The sequence below is a fragment of the Amblyomma maculatum genome, chromosome 11 (genome assembly GCF_055883805.1).
Source record: "Amblyomma maculatum isolate TAMU_Amacu chromosome 11, ASM5588380v1, whole genome shotgun sequence".
Lineage (NCBI taxonomy): Eukaryota > Metazoa > Arthropoda > Arachnida > Ixodida > Ixodidae > Amblyomma > Amblyomma maculatum.
Genome location: NC_139354.1, coordinates 19,449,715 through 19,468,132, shown reverse-complemented (window position 1 = coordinate 19,468,132; position 18,418 = coordinate 19,449,715). Strand labels below are relative to the sequence as shown.

The 18,418-nt window shown below is 45.7% G+C and overlaps 1 protein-coding gene across 1 annotated transcript in view; it reads left to right on the top strand.

The window, feature by feature from the left end:
- The window catches only part of Myo81F (unconventional myosin 81F), a 132,537-nt gene that overhangs the window by 98,000 nt on the left and 16,119 nt on the right, over positions 1-18,418 (top strand). Inside the window, exons 30-40 of the mRNA XM_084583356.1 lie at positions 504-781; positions 1,513-1,646; positions 2,251-2,447; positions 5,982-6,113; positions 7,594-7,760; positions 8,619-8,777; positions 9,355-9,436; positions 9,895-10,010; positions 10,209-10,328; positions 11,800-11,867; positions 12,308-12,479. Of these exons, the coding sequence (XP_084439482.1) occupies positions 504-781; positions 1,513-1,646; positions 2,251-2,447; positions 5,982-6,113; positions 7,594-7,760; positions 8,619-8,777; positions 9,355-9,436; positions 9,895-10,010; positions 10,209-10,328; positions 11,800-11,867; positions 12,308-12,479 (1,625 nt within the window). The remainder of the gene's footprint in view (positions 1-503; positions 782-1,512; positions 1,647-2,250; positions 2,448-5,981; positions 6,114-7,593; positions 7,761-8,618; positions 8,778-9,354; positions 9,437-9,894; positions 10,011-10,208; positions 10,329-11,799; positions 11,868-12,307; positions 12,480-18,418) is intronic.

The following is an 18,418-nucleotide window of genomic DNA, read 5'->3' as shown; positions in this document are numbered from 1 at the left end:
CGTTAAAGAACCACAATTTAAGCGGTATGCTTTTGTTAGGGAAGCATAGTAGGGCATCCACGGTGGGGAGGAACAAGACAGAAGAGCATGTAAACAGGGCGAGCGATTAAATTTGACAAGTTTGTCAATTTCTCTTCATCTAAAGCCCTCCACAGCAGCAACGATCATGGCCGCGCTCACTGTCACTTCAGCAGTTGAAGTGGTATCTTATGAGGAGGTTTATTGTAACGAAGCTGCTGCGCCTGATGTGTGAGGGATGCCAAAGTGAAGGGCTCAGGATCAGTTTCGACCACCTGGGGTTCTTAATGGGCACTACATTGTACAGAACGCGGGCGGGCGTTTCTACATTAGGCCTGCACCGAAATTCGGCACCGCGGCTGTGATTCAATCCCTCCTGTGACCGCGGACTCGGCAGCCAGACGCCGCGACCACTGTGCCGTGGCGACTGGTCGTCGATGGGTAAACGTTTGTCAACAACGATTCACTCTTCGTATTTTGCGCAGACCACCAGTTGCTGCTGGGTATCAGCTGCGAAGGCGTGCTTCTGGTGAACGCGGACACGAAAGCCATTCTAAACGCGTACCGCTATTCGGACCTCGAGTCCGTCCTGGTCAACGAGGAGGACCGCCTGGTGACGGTCACTCTGTCCAAGAGCGTACCGGACCTGCACAAGTGCTACCTCTTCGAGACGCCCCAGAACCAGGAGGTTGCGTCGTTAGTGGCCAGTTACTGGCCGCCGTTGGCAGCCCGCATGAAGCCATCGTACGAACTCAGCGTCAAGGTATGCGTGTACCACAAGATGTCACCACGATTGCGCCTGTTGGTAGATGTTGCTGTACAATTATTGTGTGTTGCCTTATCGTTCGCATTCTACTCACTTCTGTTCTGCACGTGAACCACAAACTCTCGCAAGACATGGTAACAGAGAAAAACGCGGGAGCTCGTTTCTGCTACCACATGGTACAGGCCACTATAACTGAGGAGCGGACTGACGAAGTATAATTCACTGTGGGCCTGGTATAGCACTGACATCTCTTCAATGCCAAAACCTTCCCTGATCGTCATCATAAAGGAGTGTCAAACATGAACGTATCAACGTAGCCTTGATGGGCAAGGGGGAAGTAAGGCATCTTCACGATTTGTTTATTTTTTCTTGCTCGCCGGCGTGCGCTGAGTTAAGGGGGAAAGGAGCCTCATTTTTCATCGTCGATGTCTTCAGTGTTATTAAAGCTATCTGAAACATTACTGCGTTGTGGAGAGAACAGATGCCATGCCCATTGCTCGTGCGCGTTTTTTAGTTTTAGTAACCAGCTTTTCATAGGCTATTTATGGAGCAGACATCTTGAGGCATCGTCACCACAAGCCCCTATGATTGGCACATACCCGTTTTTTTTCGCAACTAATTCTAGCTTGGTGGGTGCCAATCTCTTTAAATGTTAGCATAAAGTATGCATTTTTTAAAATAGCCCTCGTTTGTTCACCTTTTTATTTATTTGCTGCCCATGAATGCAGGGCCGCCTGGCGTTCGAGGACAGAGTGAAACTACACCAGGAGGTGATGAACTGCCGGCGAACCCTGGTGGACAGCGGCCTGCTCAACAAACCCGAGGCTGCCACTTTGGGGCTTTTCAAGAGCACGCTGCGAAAGTACGCTTAGAGCACCAAGTGTAGTGTGGGACACCGTTTTTATTCTCAGGATACCGGCTACGTGCCTTTTTTCAGCACACGTGCCTGGTATCTTTCTTGCTATGGAGTTTTCGACATTTTTTTTTTTTTTCAGTCTGAGGGTCAAGCCAGAGCTTAATTGGAGCACACGTGCATCGTGGGTTGTATGGATGAAGAACAGTGAAATATTTTACATGCGAGAAATAGTTATACGGCACCTTTTGCCGCGAGTCACACTTACCTCTTGCCACGGCAGGCACAGCCCGCACCTCGTGGAACCTTCGATTTCATCAAGTGGGACGTGTATTCGTAAGAGCACTGCTAAGCGCTTCGAATCGTCTTTGGAACTGCGCGCAATGCAAGGATTATGAGTAGTTGTAAGCAAAGCAGTGGTGGCAGCCTTGCAGTCTTACCTAGATCGCACCGTGAAGTAACAGGTCTAGAAAAAGGCGAAATGAGAGCAGATATGAAAAGAAAAAGGAAGTGTATGTGCCTTTTCTCGCATTAAGTTCGTGGCTTGCCCAGTGTAGTGTTTTCGAGGACCCGCGAAAAATTCTTTTTGCCGCGCTTGTTCATGGTGTCGCAGGCTGAACAGAAACCGTCTGGACAAGCTGCGCCAGGAGTACAGCTCCGAGGGCTACAAGTCTTACCAACACACCTACTGGGCCTTCAGCAAAACACCAATCACACAGAGCTTCCTCATCATGTCCGAACCACAGGCGGAGACTACGGCGACCAAGGTCTTCACGTCGATTCTGATCTTCTCCGGACTTCTCGAGGAAGGTGCGAGACTGCTTTTATCCCTTCTTTTGAATGAAGAATGCATTTAGGGCTGATCCGCGACATATTTTATTGGCTTACTTTAACAAAAAACTAAGTCGCCGCAAAAATTAAAAAATCTGATTTTAAAGACGTATGGACACCAATTTTCAATAACATTTTTCTTTTTGTTAATAATGCGTGAGACATTAATGTATATGGATCACCACACGGTTTTCGTCTACAACCGCTGAATAATTTATAATTGAATTTCCTTTTCTCGCCAGTTTCGGTTGAGATTTCAGTAGCTGAGAGATGGCTGTGACGTCACAACCAAGTCTAGGTCACGCGCAGTATGAAAAAGAAAACGGCAATATGATTGCCGATTCTTCATTTGTGATTCCTGTTCTTATATAGGCTGGGTTTAGCATTGTGAATTCAAACGATAAATGAACGAAGGTATCGCTGTTTCCGTCATCCCTCATGTGACCTAGACTTGGCTTTAACTTCACAGCCATCGCTGTGCTGTTCATACCGAAACCGATACAGATGAGAAAAGAAATTCGGTAATGAATTATTCAGCAGTCGTAGGCGAATGTGACGTGATGATCCGTGCACATTAATATATTACGCATTATTACAAAGGAAAAAAAAATTACCCAAAAATTAGGTATCCGTACTTCTTTAAGCTCTCGTAACAAATGCAAAACATGCAGCTGGGTTGTCGTAAGGGGTATCTTCATAAAGTTGCCTTGATGACTGTATATAAATATTCAGATCGCGTGTCGTTGATTTCAGCTTACAGATAGGTTGACGGGTAGATGAAATTAGAAACTTTGTGGATAAGATGCCATAGCTGGCAAAAGACTGTGTAAACTGGAAGGCTATGTGGGAGATATCCTCTTTGTGCTGCAGTGGCTGTAGTCAGCTTGATGACGATGATGATTACACCTAAGCAATTCTGGTGTATTAATCAGGACGAGGGGGCAACGGAAACAGTGGTCGCTACTACTTTGTAGCGGCACTGCCATTGTCAACAGCGATAACGATGTGGATAAGATGGCGTCCGAGCCTGCGCGCTCGCGGCATTGAAAACGGTCCCAGCAACCGAGTCAGGCGGCAGCATCATGCCACCGTTCTGCTCCACCAGAAGACCAGCCGCTTCTACCGGGCCTGCCTCATTAATCGGAGGTGGCCAGCCAGCACCGGGCCGCCTTCCTCACTCAACCTGCGCTCCTAAACTCTTTAGTGGCTGTTTAGAGTCCCTGATTCTCTCATCACCGCCATTGCGTTCGTCACCATTGCCGTCACTATCATAATATTATCATCACTTATGGTCGACATCGCTGGCGGCTCGCGAATAATTGTGTAGTTGAAAGAGGGGCAGCGTGTATGTGAGCCACGGGCGCTGCATCGCAGGACGCTTCCTTTGTTTTCTAACGATTTTTTTTTCGCTCAGACGTTCGCAAAGCGACCACCTTAGGGCATAAGGACATGGAAAAAGTGTGCTGATTTGAGAGTGCCAGTTTGATATCTATGAAATCAGGCTTGCGGTTACTGCAGAGGAAACTCCGACCGCGCTGAAGTTCATATTAGTGGTGTTAAAGAAACACTAAAAAATGAAGTTTGCTTGCATCGGTATATAAAATACCAGCTTCTAATCACAAAAACAACACTCCTATTGAAAACAAAGGTCTTTTGAGGTCAAAAACAGCCTGAACAGAAACAGAGGTATCGCCGCCACTACCCAATCTCGCAAGTAAAAGTCGCGAGCCGCCCAAGGAATCCCGGATCGCTGCCGAATATGCATCAGGAATACATGTCTGAATTGTTACGCAAGTTTTGTTTCGAAACTACATGCGCGTTTTTATCGCACAGAGGCGGTAAAAAGAAAGCCTAAATGTTGGAAAGCAATATATACATACATACCTGCGCTTGGCGGCGCCATATGGACGGAGAATTTCGCTGTGTTTCTGTTTCGGGTCACAGCTACGCGTTCTACATGCTCAAGTGGCTTGTTTCATGTTTGACGTGTCTTGGTCTAAAAGCGCGGAGCAGCAGACAAGAGACCGAGAGTAGAATTTTTATTCATACAATCGAAAGAAGCAGCTCCGGCCCTCCTTCGCGTGGTATGGATGGCGGAGGCCCCGCCTCAGACGCAGGCCGGCAGACAAAGTGAAAGTTCTCCTCGAACGAAGTTCATGCCTCGGGAAGCGCTTCCTTACTGCAAAACCTGATGTGAAATTTATACTGTTTGTGTACACCAGTTTATTAATTAGATAAGCCTGCAAGGAACCGAGTCTAGCTATAGCACATGCTCGAAAATGAGTTATAAGAGTTAAAATGACATGGATACTGACTATAGGAGCACAAAAATTATAAAAAAATATTCTGCACCAAGCAGGATTTGAAACTCGGCCTTTCGGACTGCTATGCAAGTGTTTTATCGGTCATTATGTCATGCCGTCCGCTCGAACGCGATATTTATGATTACTTGTGCAGGGTACTGCGCTTTTATATATATGTTTTGCTTGGCTTTTAATATGCCATCGTCGTGTACGATTGCTCACTAACGTGTTAAATCAGTTAACTGGCTATTGGGGACTGTCACCAATTGTGTCTCAGCAGGTTTTAATTTCTCATTGCTTGCTTTTCTGTCGCCGTCTCATTACGAAGCGTACAGAGCTACTTTCTGCATCAGTTTTGTGGCATAACGAATACCTCGGCCTTGCATGCGCCTTTCGAAGCAGCGCCCCTGACTGCTTTCGAGTGAGCGACTTAAGGTGTAAGTATCCAAAGAAGCGTTGAACGAAGGACAGCTCGGTTAGTTCACGTTAAGAAGTACAACAGCGAAGGAAACGGAAGAAATTGTGCAAAACAGGCCCTGTGAGTGTTACACTTTCTTATTTTCTGTCACAATGCGTGGTAATTCACACCTTGCTACTATTTAAATACACCCGTGCGCAGCAGTCTTTACTTGTCAGTCGTCTTCGCTCCGCCTACGCTGTCGCCCCGTCGGCGCTCTGACATATTCTTGATATCCTGTTAGTCGAGCCGCCTGAGCTTTAAAAAGTAACGCACGCTCTTGGCGGCCGAGGTTGCTGAAGTGCAGGTGCTCGTCGCGAGAGCTTCGTTGACGATCTCGGAAACGGGATTTCTGGCTGGTCACAGCTACAGTTCTGGCTGGTGCAAAGGAAGCGACGCCTGTGGACAGCGGGTGATTTAATTTCGGCTACTGCTCGAACGCACCGCTCGCTGTGCGCCAGCAATCATGTATTCTCCGTTACGTCTTCGATTGCGTCATTTTAGTCATTTACGTAGGTGAGGAAAACCGTTTGAATCGCAGAGGCGTAAAAAAGAAAACTCTCCAACTTCGAATCGGAATATAGCAGCAATAAAGGCTTCTTTTGCTTCCGGACAAGCTAGCACAAATACAAGGAATGCCAAATTATTGGGTTTTGCAAACGTAACAGTCGTGTTAGTAATAGCGCCCGTTTAATCATTAGCAACGTTCTAGGTCCTTCTTCATAGCCGAGCGTATCCTCTTGTGCGTTGCAGAGGACACCGAGTGGCACGGCCAGCGGGATCTGATCCAGCTGGCCCAATCTATTCTCGAGTGCTCCATGGCGCGAGAGGTGCTGCTCAACGAACTCTTCATCCAGCTCATCAAGCAGACGACGGATCACCCAGGTGATTATTCGGAGGGGGAATGTACGATGTGAGAAGCATGGGTAGATGGTGTGTTTCGTAATATGTTATCTCGGGTGAATTCAGCTCAAACTGGTAAGTACACAAAGGTAAGATTGCCGCATGGCATGCGCGTGTCTGCGGTGACTTTTGCTTTGTGTAATTGTACTTCGGCGCTGTGTTCACCTAAAAGGACTAAGGCGGACAGAGCTACACTCTAACCACGTATTACTCTAAAAGGGAGTAAAAATGGTGTAACGTGTTTTCTAGTGCATTCTTTACAAGGGCGGGGCATTATTTTCAAGCCCTGTGGTAGATTTTCGCAGACAAAATATACGGGATGTTGTCTGCATGAACAAAGGCATGTTCCCATATTAAACAATAATTTGACGTAATTATCAATCGCAGAGCACTTTTACTGGCGGCACTAGAAATTTTGAGGTTACAATTAGAAGAGATTGAAAACTTAGCTAAGATCTTAGTTACTACTAAAGCTGCGGATGTCTTGAAGTGAGAATATACTTTCATTGCGGACCGCAGGCATTCCACATTTTTGTGATGAAAATGTACCCCAGGGCTTTGGCAGCCTACCCTGTTTCTGATAGGGAATACAGTGAAGACATTACTTTCTTTTGACTCCCTTCTATGTTCAGAGTGTAACGCAACAGAATGACAGGAAATGCAACACAGGCGAATGCCGCCCAGCCTGTTCACAGGGTATGTATTCGTTCATGGCAAAGCTGATCCCATGACCGTTGCAATAAGGGTAGGATAGGAGAAAACATCTGCCGAAAATTGAGACTTAAAGAATTTATATATATATATATATATATATATATATATATATATATATATATATATATATATATATATATATATATATATATATGTCATGGTAATTGCTATTGCCTACCCACGTTATTTTGCAGGATGTGGTTGTTAGCTACTGCTTTTATATTTTTCAAAAACAATGACGAAAGTGAAACAAAACCTTTGGCAGCCATCTTACGAGTCAACTCGCGGCAATTTGAGCGTGAAAGGGAGCAGAATTGGCTGGAACTGTACAAAATTCTGATTAAGGAAAGATGTTTTAATACATTTGATACCGGCTATGTACGAAGACATCAAATGAATCAATTGTTCGAGTTATGCGTGTTCGATTACGGGATGTCTTTTTATTGATAAATCTGAAGCACTGATGGTGGACAGCGAAACACGAACAGTGCACAACGGTTGTGAAATGTGACGAGGCGATTTGACTTGAGAGTTCCCTATTAGTGCTATGCCATCCCTCGTGGTAGCGACGAAATTATGGAACAATACTACTGAAAAATACAATTGAAAAATCAGTCGTTTTGTGGTTCCAACAGAACAAAAAGGAAACTTGAGCGTACTCTGCGTGCGAGTCTGTAATTTATTAAACCTTGTCGTAAGTACGAGGAAAGGTGCTGGTGCGCTGAGCATGTATTCTCACTGCTCGCAGACCCCAACAGCAGGGTGAACGTCCGTCACTGGCAGCTGCTGTCGCTGCTGTGCAGCGTGGCCGCGCCCACGGACCGTCGTATCCTGGGCTACCTACACGCGCACCTGCGCCACTGCGCCATGGACGTGGTCACCGAGGAGGGACAGTTCGCCCAGTTCGCGCTCAAGGTGAATAATGCTCCACGAGGCAACGGTGCAGAAAGTTAGGTGGGCGGATGAGGTTCAAAAGTTCGCAGGGGTCGAGTGGATGCAGCTAGCATAGAACCGGGTTAAGTGGAGAAATATGGGAGAGGCCTTCGCCCTGCAGTGGGTATAGTCAGGCTGATGATGATGATGAGGCGATGGTGCACAATGCACCGAACCTTGGAGAGGGCAATGTGTGGCATACATGTCTATGAGCCAGATTAGATGGTTGATACGATTGTTTGTTGGGTTGGGTGTGGTTTTACGGTGCATAAGCTACTAAATAGGTTAAATGGTTAATATTATTGCTTTAAATTTCAGGCTGTCTGTCACTGGTAGACTTTTGGCAGCACATTGCAGAGCAAGCCAATACAGGCAGACTAATGGAGAGACTGCAAACCTGAAGCATACTGTCGAATGATGCGTGTCGTGTTTGAATTTGCTGTACTCTAATTATATCTGTGAAGTAATTTTTTTATCGACGAATCAGCCATGCGGTGCACAACAAAGTTTGACATGGAACCGAAGATAGTTTTGGCTCCGGAACACAAAGTGTGTATTTCTTGTCACATCTGGCGTACGCATGCAGAGCTACACACTAGACGGACTCTCAGAAGGGTGAGTGTGCATATGCCATTTTAGCAGACAGCGAGTGGTGTGATCTGTCTAAGCTTGGGAGTTGAGGTGCCGGCTGTCGGTTTTTGCCCTGTGTGAGATAATTGGACACACAAAGCCAGTGTGCTGAAGTCCTGCTGCAGTAGGTTCTGCTGTGTTTCTTCGTTAAGTTTTACTTGTTCAGTAAGCATGTGCCGGCTGCTCACACCGTGGGTACCGCATACGCAGTGCTTGATGCGCACCCTGGAGACCCGCGGCCGAAGGTGGCCGCCGTCGCGAGACGAGGTGTCCTGCACCACCAGGAGGCACCCGTGTCGCGCGAGGGTGCACTTCCTCGACGGACAAGTGCAGAACGTCGACTTCGACCCCTGCGTGTCAGCCGCCGAGGTGAGCATCTGCTGACCTTTACTCGCGAGCATTCCATATAAAGTTCAACGCCTGCATGGCTATAGCCAGGTAAAACAATTAATAGCTGTCAAGCACACAACCTGCATGTCGAACCTGTCCTGCACATAACTGGCACCACAGGCATCACTCCTTCTCTACCTAGTATCACTTTCTATCCGAGCACAACCTGAAGGTCTACTGCTTCCCGTTTCTGTAGCAAACCTCTTGTCACATCAAGGTCCCCATATGAAGAATAGCTTGTGCTTATATGCGTGAAAATTTATGGAAGGCTCTATGTTGGTGAATTTGGGAAAAGCGAATATTGACAATGGCTAGGTATAGCGGTGCCCCGCAAAATTTGTCGTCATTAGGCCAAGGTGCCGAGAAAAAAAATCCTGAACTCTCTGCATGCAGGCATGCACTGAGCTCTCACGGCCGTATGTTTCATTAAAAGGCGGCATACTTTCGGTTTCGTCAGCTTTTGCGCCGTGAGCCAGCAGGGGAAAATATAATTTTGTGAGGAGCGAATACCGACTTATCGCCGCGCTTTTTTTTTTGCACACATGTGCATTCCCAGGTGCTGGTCATGCTCAAAAACCGCATTAACCTCAGGCCCAACGTTGAAGGCTACGCCATCTACGAAGTCATCGGACCTACCGGTACGTTCACATTCTTGTGCCGCATAGTTATTAGGTCGGGTCGATTGGAGAGGATGGCAGGATATAATGCAAAATGCCGACCTCATGTTTTTTTTTTTTCATTCTGCGAGCGTCACTGCCCGCTTTTCTTCGGTTCGTTATTGTCACTGTTTCTCGGGCTTGCTCGGAAACGTAAGTCTTTTCAGAGACTGCAGTAGATTCCGGTGGTATCACTTAATTGTGAGCTAAACTTTAAATAATGTCCACTCATTGTGCCCACCACAGCGGCAGATAATTGTACCCAGCATTTGGGTAAACACTCTTAGGCCTATTACTGCTTGGCCTTATGATCAAGGCTGTACAGAAGAGGGCATGTGCAGGTGTTCGGGATTAGCTGGAAAGGAAGCTAAGGAGCAGAGGTCTTCTAGAGCGAATATCTTCCCGCTGGTAACTTCGTACACATGTAATCTTCTTTGCAGAACGAGCTATGCTGCCGGACGAGAAGATGGCTGACGCAATGTCCAAGTGGGAGCGCTGGGCCCAAAGCCAGCAGGGCACTGCTAAGGCCAACAAACAACAATACTTTCTCTTCAAGGTATCCAATCTGAAAACTTCGTAATAAAAATGCCCCATGACTGCTTCAAGCCTAATTTTCTTGCAGCTAATGTTGTGCTTTAATGAAAAGACGAACTATTTTAGTAAAACCGCTGTTCGCGTGTTTTTGAAATTTGGAAAAAAAGAGATAAGGGAAGAAACCAAATGACTCAGTTTGTTTCGAATATTCTTTTCACAGAGACACCTAATGCTGGACGCTTATATGGACTTGAGCGACCCTGTTGAGGAAGAGCTGCTGTTCCATCAGCTTGTCTACAACATCCGCCTGGACAGGTTCCCTGTGACTGAGCACGAGGCAGTAAGTGAAACCATACACACATTCAAAACCTCCCTCGGCGTACGAGTTTAAAGAGACCCTGAAACGATGTTTATGGTAATATCTCAATGCTGCAAATCTCTAGAAGGAGTCTTTGAGAGTATTCGAGTCAAATTCAAAAACTTTATGTAATGTTTATAATGTTTTTTAAACTGCTCCTGACTACCACCCGCAACCAATTAAGGCGACACATCACCCTGCATTTGTAGCCGCCTCCTTCCGGATCACGTCATCTGGATTCCCTGGGTGCGCCCTGTCTCTGAGCTTTCCTAAGTGATGCGGGCGGGAAGCCGTCGCGGCATGTTTTCTTTATTTTTTTGTACGCTTGCGGGCCCTGAGTTGAAGGGGAGAGAAGCGTCATTTTTTATCGCTGATATCTTCGGTGTTAACAAAGCTAGCTTTAAAGGACTTGCGTTGCGGAGGTTACTTATGCAATACCGAACGGTCACGCTCGTTTTATAAATTTAGTAAATTGCTTTGCACAGTTCCTTTAGTTGTTCGTCTGCGGAGCGTGAGGTGCGAGTCTTAAAGATTTGACTTCCGGGGTTTAACGTCCCAAAGTGACTCAGGTTATGAGAGACGCTGAAGTGTGACTCAGGTTATGAGAGACGCTGAAGTGGAGGGCTCCCAAAACGTGCACTTACAACGCGCAGGATACATTTCGCCTCCGTCGAAAAGCTGCGGCCGTGTCCGGGCCCGCAACCATGGGCACATTAGTCGAGTGCCCAAACCACTAAACCACCGCGGCGAGGCAGGTCTTAAAAGGACCATAGACACCTAATTTTAGTTGCATTTTTTATTATTTGTAATCCTGCGTAATCCTATGTACTAATCACTGCCTCTTATATGACTGTTGCCGTAATATACCTTATAGTCGAAACTCATTTCACATCTGTTCCGGTTTCGGTTTTAACAGCCAAGCGATGACTGCTATGTACTAAAAAAACTGATATAATCGCTAATTCATCGTTTTATTCACCACTGTAACCTTCTGTATGGTCAAAATATTTGTATTTATTTCTGAATAACACGGATTACGAATGAAGAAGCAGTGATTTAATGGCAGGTTTTCAGCCCTCAGATGACCTATATGTACTTTCGCGTCGTAGTTATTGCTTGGCAGTTGAAACATATAGCGGAAAGAGGCGAAGAAGAAATTCAATCAAGTTATTTTGGGTTGGTAGGCAGATACCACTTGGGGATCTATGTACACCTATGTCTTGCCTATCATTAACAAGGAGAAAACACGATTGGATTTTGATGTCTACGCTTCTATGCTTCCTGATAATATTTTGAGTAAGATAGGCTGCGACGTCCCGACTCTAGTTGCCCACCCCTCAATGATGCTTCAGCCCAGAGCAGCTGGCCACTTCAACATTTCTTTAATCATTGTTAACTTGTCAAGTGCAAGTGTGGCATATAAAGTATGTTTGCATGGTTTGCTTTTTGCTAGGTTACGCTGTGTGCTCTCAAGGCTCAGCTGGACTACGGGGACTACCGAGAGGCGATTGTTGACTATAGGCAAGTTTCACTCATTTTTTTTTTCGCGCACACTGTGGATTTAGCCTGACGGAACCCCAGCTAAATATGCTATTTTAACTCAGCTGACCGATCTTTGTCGCCCTCTCGTTATGGTGTCCAGTGGTCGTATGAACCGTTTTTGCGAAACGTAACCAGGCCGTCATGACCGCGAAGATAGCCGGATGGTGGCGGCGAAGCTGCTGTCGCGAATTACTGGCCGGTGACGAAAATTAATCTGATTGAAGTGAACCTAGGCCATCGTAATCCATCTCTGAACTTTGCTGTAAGTCCCTTGGCATTACCAGAAGTGGTAAGGGCGGCCTGTTTACTTTTAACAAAGACTGTATTGTAGCCTTTATGGGTGTGTACGTCATGCCGTTCGCAAGAACGCGCCATACCATCGACTCATAACGCCACTATGTTCCCCGCGGGTGGCACAGAAAAGTGATGGCCCAGTGTCTTCCGATGCGACTGCTCAAGATGATCTCGGCGGACCATGTGGTGACCCAGCACCAGGTCTTGGCCGGCATGAATGTGCAGGAGAGCAAGCGTGCCTTCCTCGCGTTGCTCCAGTCGTGGCCGCTGCACCGCGCCACCATCTTCGAGGTCACGGTCAGTATACTTGCACTACTTAGCGTCCGACGTCACAGATACAGCGAGGGAAGGAATGGGGTGGGGAAAAGTAGAGGACACGCTTGTGACGTTCAAAACGTTATATAATATCAGTCGAAAAAACAACAACTGGGCCCTAAATGCACAAAAAAAAAAATTATTTTATCGTTACGGCAGAATTCCTGTAGTTTTGTAGTGTTTCCAGTAGTTCTATGGTTTGTAAATGTATGATATTTTTCTGTAGTAACTCCATAATATATGTTTCACGTGAAGCGTATACAGCTCGTTTGGTCGAAAAGCTGTTGTACCTCAGTTTAGGCTCGTATTCTGTCGGAGATTTCAACACGCGGCAGAAATGGAGGCCTTGTGAGTAACTGATGGGAAGTGTGATTGGTGGTTAATACTAAAGTCAAAATTGATAAATTACGAAGTGTTCGAAACGTGGCATGGAATACGGTGGCCTCTAGTTGAGGCATTAAGTTGTATGGAATGTGGGTTAAGTTCGATAATGGGTTGATTAAAAAGGAATAGGGTGCATAAAGTTGAACTAAGTTTGAGTTAAGTTAGATAAGGTATAATTAAGGCGATTTACGTTTGATTTGATCAAGGATGATTAATTTGGATTACATTTTATGAAGGCGCTTGCATATGATTAGGGTGGATTAATTTGGTTATAGCTGATAACGTTTGAATAAGTGTGGATAGGCAGGATTAGAGTGGATCACATTTGATTCAATATGATTAGATTAGATCAGATTAGGGTAGATTAAGTGGGTCAGAGTAGATTATGCTGGATTATATTCGAGTATGGTGGATCACGCTCGGTCAAAGGTGAATACATTGAATTTGGCAGATGATTGGTTAAGAATCATTAGGATGAATTTTGTGAATTATTGAGGATTACTTAAGGGTCGTTACACTACATTATGGTGGATTAAGGTTCATGATGGAGAAGTACATTTGACTGAGAGAATTGCTTTGGGAAGGTGGATTAATGCACCGTCTTTGCCAAATGTAGCCAGGCTGCATGCTTTGCTTCTCGCTTGTATTCTAAAGCCAACATTGATTCCCAGACGATCACAACTTGTTAAGTGAGGACAGAAACGCGCCTTTACTTTGCACAGATTTACAGCTTCAGAAGTGACACGAATTCTGTGCTATCCGTCTGAGAAGCGGAACACGCAGCCTGGTTACTTTTGGCAAAGGCGGTACATGAGGGTTGATTATATTTTAATAAAACTGATTATGAAGAATTATGGTGTATTTGGTCGAAATACATTGTGCTAAAGGTGATTGCATTGGACTATAATGGATTAATTTTCATTAGGGAGGATTATGTGTTTATGTGTGATTACGTCGCGGTGGGTAGATTAAGGTGGATTATGATTAATTTAGATAAATACGGATTAGGTTCCCACGTAGCACTAAGTAGATATGACATGGGGCCCCGTGCTGGTCCCATGGGGGCAGCCCTTGTGGGCCCCATACGGGATTTGCAACTCGTGCCGGGCCCCGCCTGGGCTGTCCACTTACGCTATGATCGGTCCCAATTAGTATCCGTGTGGGTAGACTTACCAGAGAGGCGACAACTAGGAGTAGGTTTCCTTGTCAATACGTATATAGCGGGTAATATAGATGAATTCTATAGTATTAATGAGAGGGTCGCAGGCATCGTAATTAGGCTTAATAAGCGGTATAAACTGAAGGTTGTACAGGCCTATGCACCTACATGTAGTTATGATGACCAGGCAGTTGAAAGCTTCTATGAAGATGTAGAATCGGCAATGCGAAAAGTAAAGACGCAGTATACTGTACTAATGGGCTATTCCAATGCCAAGGTAGGGAAAAAACAGGCAGGAGACAAGGCAGTAGGTGACTATGGCATTGGTTCTAGGAATAGCAGGGGGGAGTTACTAGTTGAGTTTGCAGAGTGCAATAACTTACGAATAATGAATACCTTCTTCAGCAAACGGAAGAACCGGAAATGGACATGGAAAAGTTCTAACGGAGAGACTAAAAATGAAATCGACTTCATAATGTGTTCAACCCCCGCCATTATGCAAGATGTAGAGGTAATCGGGAAAGTGCGATGCAGTGACCACAGGATGGTGAGGTCCCGAATTAGCCTAAATCTGAAGAAGGAACGCAACAGATTAGTAAGAAAGAAACCCATCAACGAATTAGCGGTGAGGGGGAGGGCAGAAGAGTTCAGGATCTCGCTACAGAATAGGTTTTCAGCTCTAACTGAGGATGGCGACATTACCCTAGAGGCAAGGAACAATAATTTCAGAGATATCATTACTGAGTGCGCGGTAGAGGTAGGCGGTAGGATAGTTAGAGAGGATACCGGTAAGCTGTCTAAGGAGACGAAAGATTTGATTAAGAAACGCCAGAGTATGAAAGCTTCCAATCCAACAGACCAGATCGAATTGGCCGAGATATCAAAGCTAATCAATAAGCGCAAGGTGGCCGATATAAGGAAAGTATAACATGGAGAAAATTGAGCATGCTGTAAAGAACGGGGGAAGCCTTAAAGCGGTAAAGAAGAAATTGGGCATAGGCAAAAACCAGATGTATGCGATAAGGGACAAGGCGGGCAACGTCATCACTAATATAGAAAAGATAGTCAAAGTAGCCGAGGAGTTCTATACAGATCTCTACAGTAGCCAAAGTAGTCAGGACCGTAATGAGATTGGCGGTAGGGAAAAACAGTCAGCCGTTCCACCAGTGACGAAGGACGAGCACTAGAACTATGAAAAGGGGGAAATCAGCTGGAGAGGATCAGATAACTACAGATTTGCTGAAGGACGGGGGGGATATCGTGCTAGAAAACCTGGTCACCCTGTATACGCAGTGCCTGGTGTAATCGACGGTACCGGAACCATGGAAGAATGCAAACATTATCCTCATTCACAAGAAAGGGGACTCTAAGGACCTTAAAAATTACAGACCAATCAGCTTACTGTCTGTTACGTATAAGGTATTTACTAAGGTAATCGCTAATAGAATCAGGACAACCTTAGACTGCAATCAAGCAAAGGATGAAGCAGGGTTTCGGAAACGGTACTCTACTATCGATCATATCCATACCATCAATCAGGTGATAGAAAAATGCTCGGAATATGACCAGCCCTTATACATAGCATTCATTGATTACGAAAAAGCATTTGACTCAGTTGAAACCTCGGCGGTGATGCAGGCATTGCGAAATCAGGGGGTGAAAGTGCTGGAAGATATATATAGTGGCTGCACAGCAACCATAGTTCTGCATAAAGAAAGTAACAAAATTCCCATAAAGAAAGGTGTTAGGCAAGGAGACACAATCTCCCCAGTACTATTCACAGCTTGTTTAGAGGAAGTATTCAGAGACTTGGAGTGGGAGCAGTTAGGGATAAGGGTAGATGGAGAATACCTCAGTAATCTGCGATTTGCTGATGACATTGCCTTGCTAAGCAACTCGGGGGATGAACTGCAAATAATGATTGATGACCTAGACAGGAAAAGTAGGAAGGTAGGCTTGAAAATCAATATGCAGAAGACTAAGGTAATGTTCAACAGCCTCGGGAAAGAACAGCAGTTTACATTAGGTAGCGAAATACTGGAAGTAGTAGGCGAATATGTCTACTTAGGACAGGTAGTAACCGCAGATCCGGACCGCGAAAAGGAAATAACAAGAAGAATACGATTGGGATGGAGCGCATTTGGCAAGCACTCGCAGATTATGACTAGCAGCTTACCGGTATCGCTCAAGAGGAAAGTATACAACAGTTGCATCTTGCCTGTACTCACCTATGGGGCTGAAACGTGGAGGCTAAGCAAGAGAGTTCTACTTAAGTTGAGGACAACCCAGAGGGCTATGGAACGAAAAATGGCAGGGGTAACATTAAGAGATAGAAAGCGTGCAGAGTGAGTCAGAGAAATAACTCAAGTTACCGACATTCTAGTAGAAATTAAGAAGAAGAAATGGACATGGGCAGGACATGTAGTGCGAAGAGAGGATAACCGATGGTCGCTGAGGGTAACAAACTGGATTCCAAGGGAACGAAAGCGTAGCAGGGGGCGGCAGAAAGTTAGGTGGGCGGCTGAGATCAAGAAGTTCGCAGGGGTCAAATGGATGCAGCTAGCACAGAACCGGGTTAAGTGGAGAAATATGGGAGAGGCCTTCGCCCTGCAGTGGGTGTAATCAGGCTGATGATGATGATGATGATGATGTGGGTAGCCAAAAAAAAGGCTGTCCACATTCGTCCCAGAAGGCCAAATGAGAACAGGATACCAAAAACTAATGGGCCCTACGTTTGTATAGGCGGCTGCCGCACCATTGATCAACGTTTTATGCTTGTACCGGCTAACCCCTCCTCTACCCGACTAGTACCGGCGCCGGGCTCTATGGATGCCAGATCGGTTTGGGCTGGCCCATGTGTTGGGTGGAAGTTGGCATTTTCGGGGCTGGCCAGGTCCCATTAACCATCTAGTGTGAGACATTGAGCACTGTTTCTTTACCTGGTACTGAGCAACATAAGATAAGTTCATTCCCAACACTATAATATGGGCTGGCCCACATTGCCCCTAATTGTTAGTATAAAAATTTGATTTTGGTGCTCTGTGTCCAACCAATGCTGCAGTTAAAATTCGGAAGTAGTGCAGTGCGTACTCATAAGGCGGAACAGTTACTGCTGCATATTTTTTGCCAATACTGCATGAGTACCAGTCAAAAATATAGTCTTTAGTAATTGCATAAATATGTTTAGAACTGTTATGTGACACCTGCAGAAAGGGCAATTACCGGCTCGTATAAAATAGAATGGATCCAGGTAGAACGAGAGCAAAAAGATTGCTTACACGCTATGAAGGAGAACAGAACAAGGGTAAATGAGGGAGGCCTCAGTTCACAGGTCGAGCCAACGTTTTGGCAAGTCTTCGTCTGGGCAAAGCAGCAGTGATGATCGTTTTGCCCAGATGGACATGTCCACTTCTCGGAGCGTTGGCTCGACCTGCGAACCGAGGCTGCCCCCCTTTACCTTTGTTCAGTGCTCCTTCATACCATAAATAAATTGGCACGCTTAAAAATAGGATGGAGGAGGCCCGGTCTGTTAAGCCCGGCTATAGCCAATTTCGCATCAACTATGGCCTTTCATGGGCAGCCCAGTTGGACTCATCTTATTTTATGGCATAGAACTCTATTATATGTTGTATTTGCCCAAAAGTACCCAAAACAAGCACCGTGTGGTCAAAGTGGATTCTCAGCCCCCCATAGCCCATGCGGGATTTATTCGCCTTTTGAGTGTGCAGCCCCATTTAAGCTATCCCATCTTCTATCTGCTTAAGGCCCACATTTGCATCGCATCTTCCCTAAATGCTCTTCAAGTGACCGATGTGGGCAGGAAGCAGGTACGAACGGTTTCCAGCCCCGCCACTTGCTACGTCTATATTATGCCCAAATGGAATGAACAGGGGGCAAGCCCAAATTAGGCTTTCGCATTTGATCCTTAAAGAATGCCTCATGGGTATCATAGCTTTTGCCCTAGCCCAATTTACCCATATGGGCCCCAGGGACTCCATATTGTGTGCTACTTGGGTTGGAATAAGTTGAAACAAGGGCGAATTGTTGCAATATTCACAGCATGTAAGTGGTCCTAAATGGTTGCTTAAGATATTTCTGAAAAAGATTCTTAGTTGCAGATACGGCAATTGTAAATTAAGCCCATGGCAATAATAAAATTACAAAGGTTCAACATTGCTGAACCAAATATTGAGCGAAAGCATTAGCTGCGGGTGACCGAGCGTTCTTCTTCTTCTCTTTTTCTTCTTCCTCGGTCCACATATAAAGCCCTGCTTTAACCAAGCCGTATGAACGTGCCTTAGTGGCCTATAGGGGTAATGTGAATGCCAGTGTCCTAGCAGGCTGATTCTGGCATAACCGTCCCATGTGAAACTAGAGA